Source organism: Cannabis sativa, chromosome 7 (genome assembly GCF_029168945.1).
Source record: "Cannabis sativa cultivar Pink pepper isolate KNU-18-1 chromosome 7, ASM2916894v1, whole genome shotgun sequence".
Classification (NCBI taxonomy): Eukaryota; Viridiplantae; Streptophyta; class Magnoliopsida; order Rosales; family Cannabaceae; genus Cannabis; species Cannabis sativa.
This window is the reverse complement of record NC_083607.1, coordinates 4,542,202-4,559,656: the sequence shown is the minus strand read 5'-3', so window position 1 is coordinate 4,559,656 and position 17,455 is coordinate 4,542,202. Positions and strand designations below refer to the sequence as shown.

At 34.2% G+C, this 17,455-nt stretch overlaps 2 protein-coding genes across 2 annotated transcripts; both read right to left on the bottom strand.

Annotated features, from left to right (window-relative positions):
- Nucleotides 1-338: 338 nt before the first annotated feature.
- Nucleotides 339-12,767, bottom strand: LOC115697048 (2-alkenal reductase (NADP(+)-dependent)). Its single transcript, XM_030623951.2, has 7 exons — nt 12,627-12,767; nt 12,255-12,320; nt 2,044-2,324; nt 1,778-1,955; nt 1,541-1,707; nt 1,093-1,175; nt 339-1,021 (listed from the first exon to the last, which is right to left on the bottom strand). The coding sequence occupies exons 3-7, from the start codon at nt 2,272-2,274 to the stop codon at nt 643-645; spliced, it is 1,038 nt and encodes a 345-aa protein (XP_030479811.1). The 5' UTR covers nt 2,275-2,324; nt 12,255-12,320; nt 12,627-12,767; the 3' UTR covers nt 339-642.
- A 72-nt stretch (nt 12,768-12,839) lies between these two features.
- Nucleotides 12,840-16,170, bottom strand: LOC115697039 (uncharacterized). Its single transcript, XM_030623938.2, has 9 exons — nt 15,544-16,170; nt 15,278-15,464; nt 15,053-15,186; nt 14,853-14,965; nt 14,437-14,707; nt 14,175-14,330; nt 13,593-13,672; nt 13,448-13,497; nt 12,840-13,168 (listed from the first exon to the last, which is right to left on the bottom strand). The coding sequence occupies exons 1-9, from the start codon at nt 15,967-15,969 to the stop codon at nt 13,029-13,031; spliced, it is 1,557 nt and encodes a 518-aa protein (XP_030479798.1). The 5' UTR covers nt 15,970-16,170; the 3' UTR covers nt 12,840-13,028.
- Nucleotides 16,171-17,455: the final 1,285 nt, after the last annotated feature.

Sequence of the window (17,455 nt, the reverse complement as noted above, 5' to 3'; positions counted from 1 at the left end):
TAATTTTATAGCTAATTTTTATGCCCGAAATTATATACCAAAATATTTTTTTTTAATTTTTTTTATAGCGGTATTCGTTATAGTTAAAGTATTATCACTATAAATTTTTGAAAAATTCTAAATAGTTTACAGTACCGACAAAGTTTTTGATATTCCAACTTACTATGCGTGTTTAAAAAAACTTCAAACGTATTTTCGGCATTGTAAATTATTTGAATTTTTTTAAAATTTTATAGGAATGATATATTGTAAGCATAACCAACACCGCCATGAAAAAAAAAAATTAAAAAAAGAAATATTTCAACATGTGTTTTCAGGCATAAAGATTGACTAAGAGATTGTAATAGGAAATTGACGTTAGCATTCTCTTCTTCTTTTCATTTCAAAAACAAAGAAATAAAACTCTTATAAGCAAGCTCTCATAAGAACTGAAATGTAGAAAAGAAAACTACATCGAATGCTATAAGACTAGAACAAAACAAACAACATCACAGAACAATGCAACAAAGACTATATAAGACCAATGAGTGCATATAGATGCAAATACAGAACGACAAAGCAATTGAAGAGTATTTTTTTTTTTTTCTTTTTTGGTAAACAATGAAAAAAAGAGAAGCAACTAACAAGTAAGGAACTTAGTGATCACTCATGAGAAATGGCAACAATTTGTTTTCCAACGTTGCGGCCAAGAAAGAGGCCAACAAGAGCTGCAGGGGCATTCTCCAAGCCTTGAACAACATCTTCCACATACACAATTTTACCTTGTTTAATTGAAGGTAGAATAAATTCAAGAAACTTTGGGTAGAGATGATAGTAGTTAGTCACTACAAATCCTTGTAATCGAGCTTGTTTAGTAATAAGGTTCATTAAATTATGAACACCTTCAGGGTACTCAAGATTGTACTGTGAGATCATTCCACACACAGCAATTCGAGCATTGAGTCTCATATTCAATAACACTGCATCAAGCATCTTTCCCCCAACATTCTCAAAGTAAATATCTATTCCTTCCGGAAAGTACCTGTCATGACAATATTCAAGTTTTATTCTCTTTTCATTACAAGTTTACAATGATTAAAAACTGTCATCAACCTTTTTAAAGCTGCATCCAAATCAGCCTCTTCTTTATAGTTGAAAGCCTCATCATATCCAAACTTGTTCTTCAACAAATCAACCTTTCAAACAGTAACAAGTAAAGAGAGCACTTAGACAGAATTTTATATATATGTATTAGAATTTGGGATAATGTGAATGAGGTTGGAGTAATCCATTTATCTTATATATCACAATTTATTTTCACACATTAGTAATGTGGGACTAACACTGGAAACTGGCACACATTGGCCGAAAGGTTCTAAATGAAGGTTAAAGGGGAGACTACCATGTTAGAATTTGGAGATAAAGTAAACCAATTAGCAATGAGGAGAGTAGCCCATTCATCTTATATATGAGAATTTATTTCCACACATTAGCAATATGAGACTAACTTTAATAATACGTAGTACTATATATAGTCAACAATATATGCAATTATACTCACTTTTTCCTTGGTTCCAGCACTGCCCACAACATAGCAACCAAGCAGCTTTGCAAATTGCCCAACAAGCTGGCCCACTGCACCAGATGCTGCTGACACAAATACATATTCTCCTTTCTTAGGAGAACAGAGCTCATAGAAACCAGCATAAGCAGTCATACCAGGCATACCTATACATATATTCAATGAAATTATTCCCCAAAACCAAATTGATTAATCTCACAGATAGAGAAATCTTACCAAGAATACCAGCATAGTAAGAGAGGGGAACATCAGTGTCATGAATTTTGAAAACAGACTTTGTTGCATTTATAACACTATATTGCTCCCATCCAGTTATTCCCCAAACCAAATCACCTTCTTTGAACTTTAAATCCCCTGATTCCAACACTTCAGCCACCCCAAACCCACTGATAGGCTACAAACAAAAAAAAATGGGTTGATATATTAATACTCAACTGAATTAAGAAATGTGACAAAAGAACCACAATGGGTGACTCACTCACCGAATTGGGCTTGAAAGATTCAGCATAATAAGTGGGGTCGAGCAGCTTCTTCATACGGTTTCGCATATAAGGATCACAGGAAAGATAGAGATTCTTGACTAAGACTCCAATGGAACCTTGAGGAAGCTTGAGGTTGAGAGTAGAAGTGGTTGTTACATACATGTCTGATTCTTTTGGGTAACCACAGACATAGTCTCTCAGTAACACTTGCTTGTTCTTCACTTCCGCCATGAGAACTCTCTTCTTCTCTTTTTCCTTTTTTTTTTTTCTGAATAAAGATTCTGTATATAGTATATATATATATATTATATATAAGTATATTGTTGATGGGGAAATGAATCATGAATGACGTAAATTTCGAAGTGAAATTTTATGGAATGTGAGTGGGAACACGTGGCGGAAGGAGATTTGATTGTGATTTGTGAATGCAAATAAAGAAAGAAAGGAATGAAATTAGATAGAGCATGCTTTCTTTTCGGACGGAAATTGATTTGTCAATTGTATGCATTGCATGCATTCATACCATTTTGGAATTATTATTTATTTATTTATTTATTTATTTATATTAAAAAATGAATTACTCTCTATAATAATTATTATTATTTGAAAATCATTATTTCTTAAAATTTCTTAAATGTTCTCTATCTAATATCAAAAATTATTTGAGTTGAGAATGTCATAACCATACCAAAAAAAAAAAACTTGAGAATGTCAAAAAGAGATTATGACTGTATATTACTTGTTCTTACCTGCAAAGATTATAGTTTAATTCTATATTGACCTTATTAATTTGTATTTAGTAGTGTAATAAGTATTTATTTATAGATAAGTTAAATATTTAAAGTTGATTTAAAAAGGTATTTTTTTCTTAATTAATATGTAGCAAATCTAAAAGATATATTAATAAGATCAAATACTCTATTTTCATGCTCTTTGATGGTCTTGTATGAGCTTATTTTTCTTTAAAAAAAAATGTTATAGTTTGATATAATATTTTTGATTGATTAAATAAATATTATAAAAGTTACAAGTTTGTTACTAAAGAGATAATATTTAATCCAGTGAAAGATTGTTATATTATTTATAATAATATAATATATAGATTAAATATGTGTAATAAACTAATAATATGTAAAATATGACAATGTATATTAATTGTCATCTTTTTGTAATATTTGGGGAGTTACTTGTTACTATGAGTAACCTCCACCATTATCACCAACATTAAGAGTGTAAAAAGGTGTTACACATCTTAATTTAAAATTCTTAACTCTATAGGAGTTATGGTGTGCATGAGTTACATCTCTTTATTGAGTCCATAACATCCATGGAAGTTATGACTTATGAATTTGAATTTCAAATAGTAATATCTTAAACACTATATAAAGGAGTCTAATGTGCTCATTTGGATGAGAAGTTTTTTATCAAGAAAACACATTGCTAGAAAACTCTAAGGCTTGATAATTCTCAAAGCTATTTCCATGAGAGTTCCCTTAGTGCTTAGAGATTGGGAGAAATAAGCTTTTGGACAAAGGTGTAATACCTTGTTCAAATCATGGTGATCCCCACTATTCTGTACTCAAAGTTGTGAGTGAGTGATCTTCTTTTTCTTCTTCATATTACAGTAGAACCTCTATCCAAGAATACACTTGGGACCAAATAAATTATATTCTAATTAAGAGGTTATAACTCAATAGAGTTACACTAGAAAAAAAAAATTAAAAAACTAAAAAATATCAATGTAATTATAATAACAATAAATAATCATTAATACTATATTATATTAAAATTATTTTAGAGTAAATATAATGTTCATACATGTATTATAATTTGAAATAAAATTATTAATTTTACATAAATAAATTTACAAAATATATGTATATATTTTATTAAAATATAATTATTCTTATATAGAGGTATACTTTGTTAATACGAGACTTAAAAAATGTATAACTAATTACAATTTAGAGGTTATTCTTATTTATAACTGGCCCAAATTGGGACTTGATTTTTTTATAACAAATTAGAGGTTATTCTTGAATAGAGTATTCTTAAATAGAGGTTCTACTGTATATATATTATATAATATTGTGTATTCTATTAATCTTCTCTTCTATCTTTCATATATATATATATATATATGCAATATATATAGTGTATATATGTGTGTTGTAACATATATTTAATCAATCTCTTTTATTATCCTTGTATTATTTTTACAATTGAGTTGTATATATCTTGATTTTCTTCCATTGTAATAATATCTCTAACAATCAAAAGCTTATCTCTTTTCAATGGAAGAGGAGATAAATCAAGATTTTGAGAATACAAGGATAATAGATTTTATGTGAAAGTCATTCATGGGTGAGCATAATGATGAATATTATGTGATTTACTATTTTGTATGATAGTAATATATATGAGATATATATATGTGATATATATATATGATTATATGTTTGTATCATATTAATATATATATAGTAGTATATAATATGATATTTGAATTTATATCATGTTATTATATGTATATATATGAGACATAATGTATAGTATGAATATGAATTATGTGTATTATGTATATGATGAGATATAATATAATATACATATATATTGTGAGATTAAATATGTAGAAATATTTATTTTTTATGTATTTATATGAGACATATATATATATAATATATATAATATATATTATGTGTATATAATATATATCATGCATGTATATTAAAATTTATATATATGTTATATATGTGTAAGCAGGCCCGGCCCTGGGCATAGGCGGGCTAGGCATGTGCCTAGGGCCCACCTAGCCCAGGGGCCCAAAAAAAAATATTTCCCTTTTAAAATTATACAATTTTTTTTTACTGATTTTGAAAAATATCATATTTTTTTCTTAATAAGGGCCCAAAATAAATTTTTTTTTTCTATGGCCCACTAAAAGTCAGGGTCGGCCTTGTGTGTAAGATATGTAACATAATAGTTGTGTAATAATTAATATATTATGTGTATCTTACACATGAGATGTTGATAGTAACATACATAATATATTAATTAGCATAAGATTATAATTTGGGAATTATAATTTTATGTATGGGAGTTATATATTAATTTTATATTAATATATGAGTTACATAGCATGATAATAATGTTGATAGTAATAAAATAGTGTTATTATTATTATTGTGAGAATTATTATCATCTATTTTGTGAATAAAGAATATTTTGAATTCTTTTTCAATTTGGTAGTGAACATCTCATTTATGAGATAATAAAAGATGGCTTTTGAGAAGTTACATATTTTATTGGATTATAAGAAATAATCATTTCATATTATGAGATAAGAAAAGTGAACTATGATAGTTACACTTATGAGAATTGTCTTGTTATAGCAAGAAAAAATAGATCAAAAGTGAATCCACACTTGTGAAGTGAGTCATAAATTGGAAGAGCAATTTTAGAATCAAAGTGAATCATGATGGATTCAAAAATTGTGAAAAGATAACAAAATTGGAGAAGCAATTTTGAATCTTAAAAAAAAAATAACATTATTTTGTGAGTAGTGATGTGAGTTTGATATTTTAGTTTTGTTGAGAAAACTAAAAATATCAAATATATGGTATTTTTAAAGTGACTTTTAAGAGTCATTTCAAGAGAAGTACACACAAAAGTTATTTTTTATATACACTTTATGCTAGAATATAGAGGTGAGCCACAAATTTAATCGAAATGTGTTGAGACATGGTTGATTAATTAGTGTTTAATTTTGATATGTTTGGTATCAAAATTATTGAGAATTTAAGTTGTGTGAAAATTAATCTTTTATGATTGAATTTTCAAAGCTTAAGTACTTAAGGAGAAAAGTGGTCACAAAGTGAACACTATATTTTGGCATGCATGATTCACATGGAATCAATAGTGAGAGGTTATAACAAATTGTTTAATCTCTGTACAAGATTAAAACATGAATTTTCGAGGGATGGGACCTAAACTTCCTTATTGTTTTGCTCATTGATGGTAACCTATCTTAACACTAATAAACATCTAGTCTTAAGTTCAATAGGTAATAACAAGTCAATAGAGTGAATATGGTACTCAATTGTCCCATCTATGAAAGTCAATTGTCCCATCTATGGAAGTGTACATGTGAAAATTGGGGGTTAAAATCGTGTAACAATAATAATTACAAGACAGGGTAAATAGTGTAACAATAATAATTACAAAACAGGGCATAGTATAAGTTTAAATGACCAATACAGTTGAAAAAGATATCAGAAGATTTCACATAATAATGACAGTACAAAATGCAGTCCAAAAATAAATGGACACAACTCTTTTTTACAATTCCATCAATCAATATAATTTGAAAGTTAACTTAAATTGTTATACAATAGAATTGTTTATGTATGAAACTTTAGATATCCAAATAATAATAACAATAAGCAATTGGTCTTAAGAACAGGTGGGTCAATAAAGCTATGGAAATTGTTTATTTTTCTGAAAGCAAATATATTACAACATATAACAACCGGTACGCATATATATGATTTCAACTTCATCAGACTTCATTCTTGAAAAGTACTACTTTACCTTTTTCCCTACACAATTTGTTAGCAAAAAGTCCCTCAAATTTGCAGTCATCCCAACTTGAACAGTAACTTTGATTAGCAAAATATTCCTCAAAATTAAAATCAAGGTTGAAGGTATTAGTCTAACATTAAATAAAATAAATTATAAAACTTGTTACTTGTCCTCCCATCGACTCCTAAAGTTTTGAAAACTCAGACCTAATGAAGATGAAAAAACTCCAGCATATTTTCTAGGTTGGTCCCCATGAAAATGGAATCTCAAACCTCAAGGATGATAGTTAAACTTTATTATCTTTTCCAAGTCTATGATCATATATCAAATATTTAATATATCTAGCTCAAAATCAAATATAGGAAAAAAAGAATGAAGTTTGGTACAACAGCAAAAACATGCCCACATGCAATACTGATACCAATATGTGTTGATAGTTGTAAATATAGTTGAGTGAGTTTGTTAGTCAGTTAGTTATTCTAACTAACTCTTGTAACAGTTTTCTGCTTTGCTTATCTGTCTTGTTCAATTCTGTTATTTCATCTCTTGTGTATATAAACTCATTCAGTAGTCATAATAAAGATAAGTTCTGGTTTATGTTTTGTACTGCTCTGTTTCTCTCTCTTTAGTTCTCTTTGCTCTGTTCTTCAAAGATTTCATACTCTGAAACTTTACATGGTATCAGACGCCGTCGACTAACGTCAACAATGGAGTCTACCTCCTCCGATCCTGTTCAGGCCACCAGAACTTCAGCTCCTGCCAGGCCCAACCAGTTGCAATCCAACTGGAATCCCTTCTCTAACTCTTTAACCTCTGTTCTCACTGTAAAGCTTAATCGTACTAACTTTCTCTCATGGAAATCTCAGGTGATCCCTACCGTCATCGGACACGATCTGGATGAGATCTTGCTTGCTGGAAATCCTCCTGTACAACATCTTCTCACCGGCGAACCAAATCCAGAATATCAACAGTGGAAACGAAAGGATCAACTCCTTCTGTCATGGCTTCGATCATCCATGACCGAAGGTGTTCTTGCATCTGTTGCAAGTTTCTCATCCTCTCATACTGTGTGGCGTGCTCTTGAACAGAAGTTCTCGAGTCAATCCAAAGCACGCCTCCTTCAGCTCAAGAACCAGTTTTCCACAGTTCGAAAAGGCGGACAATCCATCTCGGACTACGTCGACAAGGTTCAGGCCATTGCCGATTCTCTTGCAGTGGCTGGATCTCCGATTCTGGATCAAGATCTCATCCTACAACTACTCAACGGTCTAGGACCGGAGTATGATCCTGTCGTATCAGGGATCACCACCCGTAGTGACACTCTCACTTTTGAAGAAGTCCAGGCACTGTTACTTTCGCACGAAAGTCGTCTTGAGCATCATAGCTCCCTCACTGATCAGGCTATGAAACTTCAAGCCGACATCGCATTTACTGGTGCAAGAAACAATGCCTATCGTCCCCCTCAGTTCTTCAAGAATGGTGCCAAACCACCAAATAGGAGTCACAACTCCTCTGGTCGACCCCTATGTCAGCTTTGTCTTCGATATGGCCACACGGCACCGGTGTGTCATTACAGGTTTGACAAAAACTGGATCACCCCCAAACCAGGAGCTTCGACAAATTCTCAGAACACAACTCCCAGGGCATTCATATCTGAGTATGAAATGGAGTATGATCCCCAAGCCTATGCTACATCTTTCATCCCTGACTTCGGTGATGACTCTGGCTGGTTTGTAGACACTGGGGCTACAAATCATGTCACCAATGACATTGCTCACCTTGAATCAGCAACTCCCTACCCAGGATCTGAAGGACTTGCAGTCGGAGATGGTAAGAAGCTTTTAATTTCCAATATTGGTTTAGCTTCTTTATCTGGCCATAATTTCAATTCTATTCAACTAAATTCAGTTCTTCATGTCCCTCAAATTACAAAGAATTTAGTGAGTGTTTCTCAACTAACCAATGACAATTTTGTGTTTCTTGAATTTCACAAATCATGCTGCTTTGTCAAGGACAAGCAAACAGGGCAAGTACTACTCAAGGGGACTCTTAAAGATGGTCTCTATGTGCTAGAGGAATGCTCCAAGAATTCTGACAAGGAAGGCAACCCATGTTGTGTGTTTAGTGGTCAATCTCCCACTGTCATGAGTTGTACCAGTCATTTACAATTTCCCAATGTAACCAATGACATCAATTGTAATACAACTCATATCAATAAAGATAACTCTTTTCATTCACCTTCCTTTACTCCTACTGTTTTCCAGTCGAGTACCAATCTTGACATCAATATCTGGCATCACAAACTTGGCCATCCATCTCCTACTATCCTAAATAAAATACTTACCAATATACCACACAAAGGAACCACACAACAACTTTCCTTTTGCCATGCCTGCCAACTTGGCAAAAGTCACAAGCAACCATTCTCTAGCACTGATTCAAGAGCCTCACAACCCCTTGAGCTTATACATACTGATCTATGGGGACCATCTCATATCAAATCCAAAGATGGATATATCTACTACATTCATTTTGTTGATGACTATAGTAGGTATACCTGGATTTATCCACTCACACAAAAGTCTCAGGCCCTGGATACATTTATCAAGTTCAAAGCTATGGTTGAGAAACAGTTCAATCTACCTATAAAGAAAGTCCAGGCTGACTGGGGAGGAGAATATAGACCCTTCTCACGGTTTCTAAGTGATCAAGGAATACACTTTCAACATCCATGTCCCAAGACTAGTGAGCAAAATGGGCGAGCTGAGCGCAAACACAGGCATATTACAGAAATGGGACTCACCATTCTTGCACAGTCTGGTTTAGACTTTGGTTACTGGTGGCATGCTTTCCATACTGCTGTTTTTCTCATTAACAGGTTACCCACACCTGTTCTTCAATACAGCACTCCCATTGAGACATTATTGGGTCAACAACCTGACTATTCTATACTTCAACCATTCGGGTGTGCTTGTTATCCGCACCTAAGACCATACAACAGACATAAAATGGACTTTCGAACTCAACAATGTATATTTCTTGGCTACTCCTCATCACATAAAGGATATCTGTGTGAAAATGCACAAGGCCGATTGTTCATTGCCAGGCATGTTGTATTTAATGCCACAGTTTTTCCAGCATTCTCAAAGGCATCTAATACACAGGTACCTTCTCACTCTACTTTTCCATCTGCTCAGTTTTATACATTTCCTAATATAAATCAATGTCCTAACCCCACTCCTATTGGTCTCAATCCTGTTGCAACTAATGACAATGAGCACACTGTCCCACCTATTTCCCAAAATGGCCAAACCGATATGTCCCACACACATCCTGCAGCATCTGATCACCTTTCTCCCACTTTAGCAAATGTCCCTCTCACTACTCTTCCCACTGAGTTATCCAGTCCAAACACTGTACCCCCTCCTCCACCATCAATACCAAATGACCAATTTCCCATCCCTCTGTCTGCACCTACATCAGTTCCTACCAGAACTCATAGCATGCGCACCAGACTACAAAATGGTATTTCAAAACCAAAGTCTTACATAGCAACCAAACATCCACTACCCGAATCCCTTTTACCCTCAGAACCAAGAACTTTAAAAGATGCTCTTGCCAATCCTAAATGGCATGGTGCCATGGACAGTGAGCTTTATGCTCTTAAAAAAGCCAAAACCTGGACCTTAGTACCATACCATCCATCCATGAATGTCATTGGTTGCAAATGGATTCACAGGGTCAAACTCAACAAGGATGGTTCATTAAACAGATATAAGTCAAGATTGGTTGCAAAGGGTTACTTGCAAGAGGCTGGAATCGATTTTCAAGAGACATTTAGTCCGGTTGTCAAACCAACAACAGTACGCACAGTTTTGTCTCTAGCTGTTTCAAACAATTGGAATGTGTCTCAATTGGATGTCACAAATGCTTTTTTAAATGGGCCATTGAGTGAAACTGTATACATGTCTCAGCCTCCTGGATTTGAAGATCCAGATAATCCAACACATGTTTGTTTGCTACAAAAAGCTATCTACGGGCTTAAACAAGCTCCACGAGCTTGGAATGACAAATTGAGACAAACACTTGTGTCGTGGGGATTTCAAGGCTCTCGAGCTGATAGCTCTTTGTTTGTCTATGGGACAGGACAAAATATTGTGATATTGTTGGTCTATGTCGATGACATATTAATCACAGGGCCAAATCCAACTCTTATCTCACGGCTTATTACTGATCTAAATCAGTCCTTCTCATTGAAAGACTTAGGCCCGGTTCATTATTTCTTAGGAGTTGAGGTTTATCGTGATCATACTGGGATGTATTTGTCTCAAACCAAATACATCACAGACTTGTTAGTCAAACTTCACATGGAAGGTGCAAAAGCTAGTCCTAATCCTACCAGTGTGAATGTCAAATTGAGCTTAACAGAAGGTGAACCGTTTCATGACATCAAGCTTTACAGAAGCACACTAGGTGCCTTGCAATACCTGTCTCTCACTCGTCCTGAAGTAGCATTTATCATTAACAAACTCAGCCAGTTTCTTCATGCTCCTACTTCAACTCATTGGGAGGCATGCAAGAAGTTACTTCGGTACTTGAAAGGCACTGTCAAGGATGGATTATGGCTTAAACCTTCCTCGGCTATGACTCTTAATGTGTATTCGGATGCTGACTGGGCCAGTTGCTTAGATGACCGCCGTTCAACTGGAGGGTATTTAGTGTTCCTTGGAGACAATTTGATCAGTTGGTCTGCCAAGAAACAACAAGTTGTAGCACGCTCGAGTACTGAGAGTGAGTTCAGAGCACTGGCAAATGCTGCTGCTGAACTCAAATGGGTTCGGTCACTACTGCAGGAGCTTCAGGTTTCGATCGATCAAATACCGGTTATCTGGGTTGATAACCAAAGTGCCACGGCTTTAGCTGCGAATCCTGTTTTTCACGCCCGTTCGAAGCACATAGAGATAGATCTCCACTTTGTCAGGGATCAAATTCTCAACAAAGATCTAGCTGTTCGATATGTTCCATCTTTAGATCAAGCAGCTGATGTTTTGACCAAGCCCTTGTCGACAGAAAGGTTTCTCTACTTAAAATCCAAACTACAAATGGTGTCCACACCATTTAGTTTGAGGGGGGATGTAAATATAGTTGAGTGAGTTTGTTAGTCAGTTAGTTATTCTAACTAACTCTTGTAACAGTTTTCTGCTTTGCTTATCTGTCTTGTTCAATTCTGTTATTTCATCTCTTGTGTATATAAACTCATTCAGTAGTCATAATAAAGATAAGTTCTGGTTTATGTTTTGTACTGCTCTGTTTCTCTCTCTTTAGTTCTCTTTGCTCTGTTCTTCAAAGATTTCATACTCTGAAACTTTACAATAGTATATACATTAATCAGGAGATAGGATTGGGCCAGTGGGTAAAAGTGTATTGTATAGCCCTATCCTCATATCCAACTCAAACTAGTGTTGAGAATTAATAAGTTATTACTCGGTCAAAGTAGAGTATATCTAGCTAGAGATAAATAGATGAAAGAGTAAAACGCGTATCTGTATTTAGCATGTATTTCTTGGAGAAACTAGTGGATCACAACTAAAATAAAATTCAAGGAAAATATATATTATATATATATGCACCTGAATGTGATCCTTTGAAGCTGCAAGCATTTCTCCAGCAGCTGTCCCATGGTCATGATCATTAGGCTGCGAGAGAAGAACAATGTAAGTATCTACCATAGTTATATTAATAACATTTCAAACAACACCAATTTGTAAAATAAAACTTGGTTATCCAAAACTTTGGTCATCTACCAGTAATAATTATGATACATAGCTCAAAGTAAACATGATTAGATAGATTGCTGCAAACTCTAGTATGAAAATTATCAAAACACCACCACTTAAAGAAGCTGGCAACTTAAGAATCTGATCTTTCTCTTTTAAATTGGTTGTGATACTGATGCAAGTAATTAAGAAATATGATGACAGCTACACTTTCTAAAAATTTACCTGCAACAGTAAGTCACAAATCCTTGCTGAAGAGGACGAACAAATGGAGATACACCGAGTATTGCATCCCGAATTCGATCGTTGAAGGTAAATTGAATTTCAAAGTTACTTGTGAAAGTTAGATGTCTAACAATGAAAAAAAAAACAGAATTGAAACTCTAGATAGAGACAAGAAAAGAAAAAAAAGATATTGATTCTAGACACTACAAACAGTGGCAAAATAAAAACACTTACTAATAGTCTAAATTATTGATAAAAGTGTCGGCATTTAATAACTATCCAGTAATATCACAGGGTATACAGGCCCCAACTTTGTGATGTTGAGCAAATACAATAAAACCGAGGAAAAGGGCAAAATATACATAGTGGTATTGAGCAAAAGTTTGTACTATAAGTATTAACTTAAATCTCAAAAACAGCTCTTTTTTGTCGATAGTAGTCATTTATCCAGCTTTTTATCAGCTTGATTTCAGTTGTTCTCTGCTCTACTAACCATTCTGGATCTTCATCGGTTGAAGCGCGTAAATCGATGTGATGAGCTCCTGATGATGAAAAAAGAAAACAGCTTGGTTGGCACATAACATGAATCTATGATTTACTGCCTAATGACTCCAAATAAGATACACATCACATCAACTAGAGCAATCAGTTATGCTTATTTATTTTGGGAGATGACCTCTACACCTTCAAATCAGAGAAGTTAGATACAGAGAACAAACCTTATATTCAGTCAAAGAAGATATACGAGAGGTAGGTAGATATTCAAAGAGCTTAATTAAACTGCTAAGATAAATTGGATGGTCACATAGAAAGGAGCATACCTTCTTTAGTAACAAGAGCAACAATACTTTCAGATATGTTTTGCAGAACACTGGAATATAATAAGTCATTAGTCAATACTTATACTAACTACAATTCTTGAATAACTTTCTAGTCATCGTGATAAAAAGTAAATAAAATTGTCACCTGCCACCGCTCCACGGATCCAAAAGACCATTGGAGAAAATAATGTTACTTCCAAATTTTTGTAAAGTAGCTTTGATATCCTACAATATGACAAGAAAAAAGATCGATGAATAACCATACTATTTGATGAGGTACAAATATGGAATCAACACACTCAAAATCTAGATACATTATCTGGACTAAGAGATTAAGGTGCAAACAAGAAAGCACACTCTGAAGACAGAAGACAAGTGTTCCCATTAAGTTCTAGAATTTAGAACTATCTTTAAATTTTGGGTTTATATTACCAAAACCATTTGGGTCTTTAACTTAAAAAAGAAATTAAAATGAAATAGAGAGAAGAGAATAACTGCTTTATGTCCGCATCAAGTCTTTTTTGTTTTTCATTCATCTAATTTCCCAACACTCCGCTAGAGCTATTTCATTAGAAAATAATAAAAAGGTTGTCTTTCCTTTTACTTTTGGTACCCAAAGGAACAAAAAGGAAGCTAAAAGTGATAACACTATTTCATAAACTTATGAAAACTAAACAAGGAAGATGAAAACAAATATGAAGACATAAATAAATAGTCGTTTCCTTACATGTCCACCGAACTCTGTTGTTATCCATCTAGGCCTTGGTTCCACATTGAACTCCCTCAAGCACTCCTCTTTATAAGAAGACAAATCAAAATCAAATGTTGGAAACATGCTTGAATCCTGGCTACTAGACATCGGCATAACCATCTCAGTACAAGCCTACAATTAGAAAACAATCTGAAAGCTATAACTAGTGAAATAAATATGAATTTTCATTTTCACTTTAAAGACAAAGACGATCAATTCTGTATAACATTTTTTATACCTGCCAGTTCCATCCATCCATGCCATGAGGATCATCATCCAATTCAAAGCAGTCAACTTTCCCAGTATAGTTGTAGTATACACTTATGCCTTCAAATATTTTTTCTAGAATATTATCCCCAGCCATGGAATCAATCTTTCTGCAAACCTCTCTAATTGGGTGTCCAGGCAAAGGCATTAAGAATTCCGAAGGATATGGGTAGTTCACCATTGCCAAATAACTATAAGCAGAATCTAACCAGTTGATCAGATCATCTGTATTATTTAATGTCCTGTGAAACAACTTTGATTAATCCAAACCCAATAATTAAGTCCCATTTCAGAAAAGTAAAAAGAGAAAAATCTTCAAATTCATGTCATAGCTAAATCATCCACATTAACTAACCACACAAATTTCCTTAAAATTAAAATATTTACCTACAAAAGCCGAAAGTTTTGGTCAGTTGAAGAAGACCATCATTTTTCTGACCCTCGGATATTATTACATCCCAAGATTGTTTGATGGTGTTAAAGCAGCTGATGCTTTCACGCTATGGACACAAACATATAAACATATTAGTATAAATTATATTACAGAATGAACCAACAATATAAAATAGTAAAGAGAGCTTGAGAACCTTGAAACCATTGGAGGTTAAGTCATAGAATGTTTCCACCGGAACAATATCCTCAAACTGAAGAATTGGAGCCGAAGAAGCAAGTGCTCCAATAGCTATGTGAGGATACTTGAGCCTCATCCATGATGCCAACACTGTTTTTTCAATTCACAACACCTTTGTCATACAAAAAAGGAAAAGAATTTTTAGATTCGTATATATAATCACTAATTGAACAACACTTACTTCCTCCGTATGATCCACCAAATAACACAACAGGACAGCCCTCCGCCGAAAAGTTCCGCTTTAACTCAGTGATCAAGACGGCGAAATCAGCCAATGCTTGCTCCGCTGTCAGATACGACAATGTACTTGCGTTCTTATACGCCTCCTCTCCACTCCCGAACGGCATCGATTCTCCATAGTATCTATGCTGCTCATAAATTAATCATCACCATATCAATTTGAAAATTCTCTCCATTTATGTAAGGAATCAATCTCTAAAAACCTACCTCGGGGAAGAGAACCATGGCGCCAAACTGAGGAGCGATCTCCCAGACGAAGCCGGTATTGGCAGCGAACCAGGCGATGTCGCCCTCGTTGCCGCAGTAGACGAAGATGGGACCCAATCGCTCTGGACCCACCCAGTGCTCGGTACTGATGAGGTACCTTTGACGAAACCTCGGGAGCTTAGAGAAACTGAAGTGGTCGAGTCGCTGATCGAAGTATCGGGTGTCGTATTGGAATTGAGATTGTTGTTGGAGCTGGAGTTGGGGATGCGGCTTGTTCAGGTGGGAAAATTTTCCAAGGAAACGTGGAGACCATTTGGATGAGGAAAATTCCGCCGTGGACGGTACAAATGAATCGATCGCGATGAGGAAGACGACAATAAGTATGAGAAGATGATCGGAGGGATTGGGTTTGAGCTTAGCAGCCATTTCTGGGAGCTAAGAAAAGTGTTGACTAATGAGTGAGTAGTGTTGAGTGTTGACTAAATTGGATGAGCTGAGGGGTAGTGTTCCAGTGTGGTTAGGCTTAGGACCATTGAAGTGCAACATCTAATTGTTAGAGACTCATTATGAGTCGGTTATTTTCTATTATTTATATTTGTTATTTGTTAGCTTTTTGTCCTCTTGTTTTGGTTAGCTTATAATTAACTTATGCTTGTATATATACATTGATCATCTTGCTCATATCAATAAATGATAAACTTCGGTGACAATATCAATTCCGATAAATTTTTTAGAGTTTTTTATTGGTACCAAAAAAGTCACTCACTGGAGTAGCTGTCGGTATCGAAAAAGTCGTCGGAGTTGCTGCCAATGTCAAAAAAATCATCAAAATTGACATTGTCGTCAAAAAAATCACCAGAAAAATCACCAAGAAACTGGTTTCTTCATCAAGAAATTAATTTATTCATCAAGTAGCTGGTTTCTTCATCAAGAAACCAGTTTCTTGGTAATTTTTCCAACGACTATGCCAATTCCGATAATTTTTTCGAAGTTTGTTGTCAGTGCCGGAAAAATCGTCGGAGTAGCTGCTAGTGTCAAAAAAGTCGTCAGAATTAGCATTGACACAAAAAAAATAATGTATTAGTATTAAATTATTAATTTATTAGGCGTGTTAAATTGTTTTTTCTTCTCATTTCAAAGTTCATGTGATAGATTTGTTATTTACCTTAAATTCTATGACATTGTATTGGAGAGGGTGTTCTTATTTCCTCATTATATTTATATAGCTATGTTAGGTATCATATTAAATGCAACATAAGTTAGTTATTATTTAGAGATTTTTACACCTCATGTCAAAATTGACACCTTTTTTACATTTTTATCCTTACACGGTTTTTTAAACTTTTTTAACTTTTACATTTTTCAATTTTACTTTTCAAAAAGTTTAATAATTACAATTTTACCTTTTCCCTTCTTCCTTACACACGTACACGCACGCCACCTCATAAATCCTTTCTTTTCTTTTTTTTTTTGAATTTTTCATTTACCTGATTCTTCCACTCTTCAAACCGAGCTTCCCACGATCACCATTATCAAGCCCTAACCAATTTCTTCTTCCCACGATCACCTTCTCCAAGCCCTCACCCACGTTTTCCTCAACCTACATTGTCATCCTCCTCTATATTTTCTCTATATAAATGGCAACCACTAGAAGTGGTTCGAAATCACCATCTCCGGCGAAGAAAGTTTCTAAAAAATCGAAGAAGGCTCCAACTGTTACTTCCAAAGTCGAACCTAAGATGGGGTTAAAAAAAATTGCTAAAAATTTAGTGGCTGATGTTCCAGAGACATCGGGCACTAAGAAAAGAGCCCCTCCTGTTAAAGTAGATGCTCCTAAGACTAAGAGAGCAAAAATTTCCAAGTCTGCACGCGATGTAAGTTTCTCTTTGTTGTTTTTAAATTTTTCTTTAGT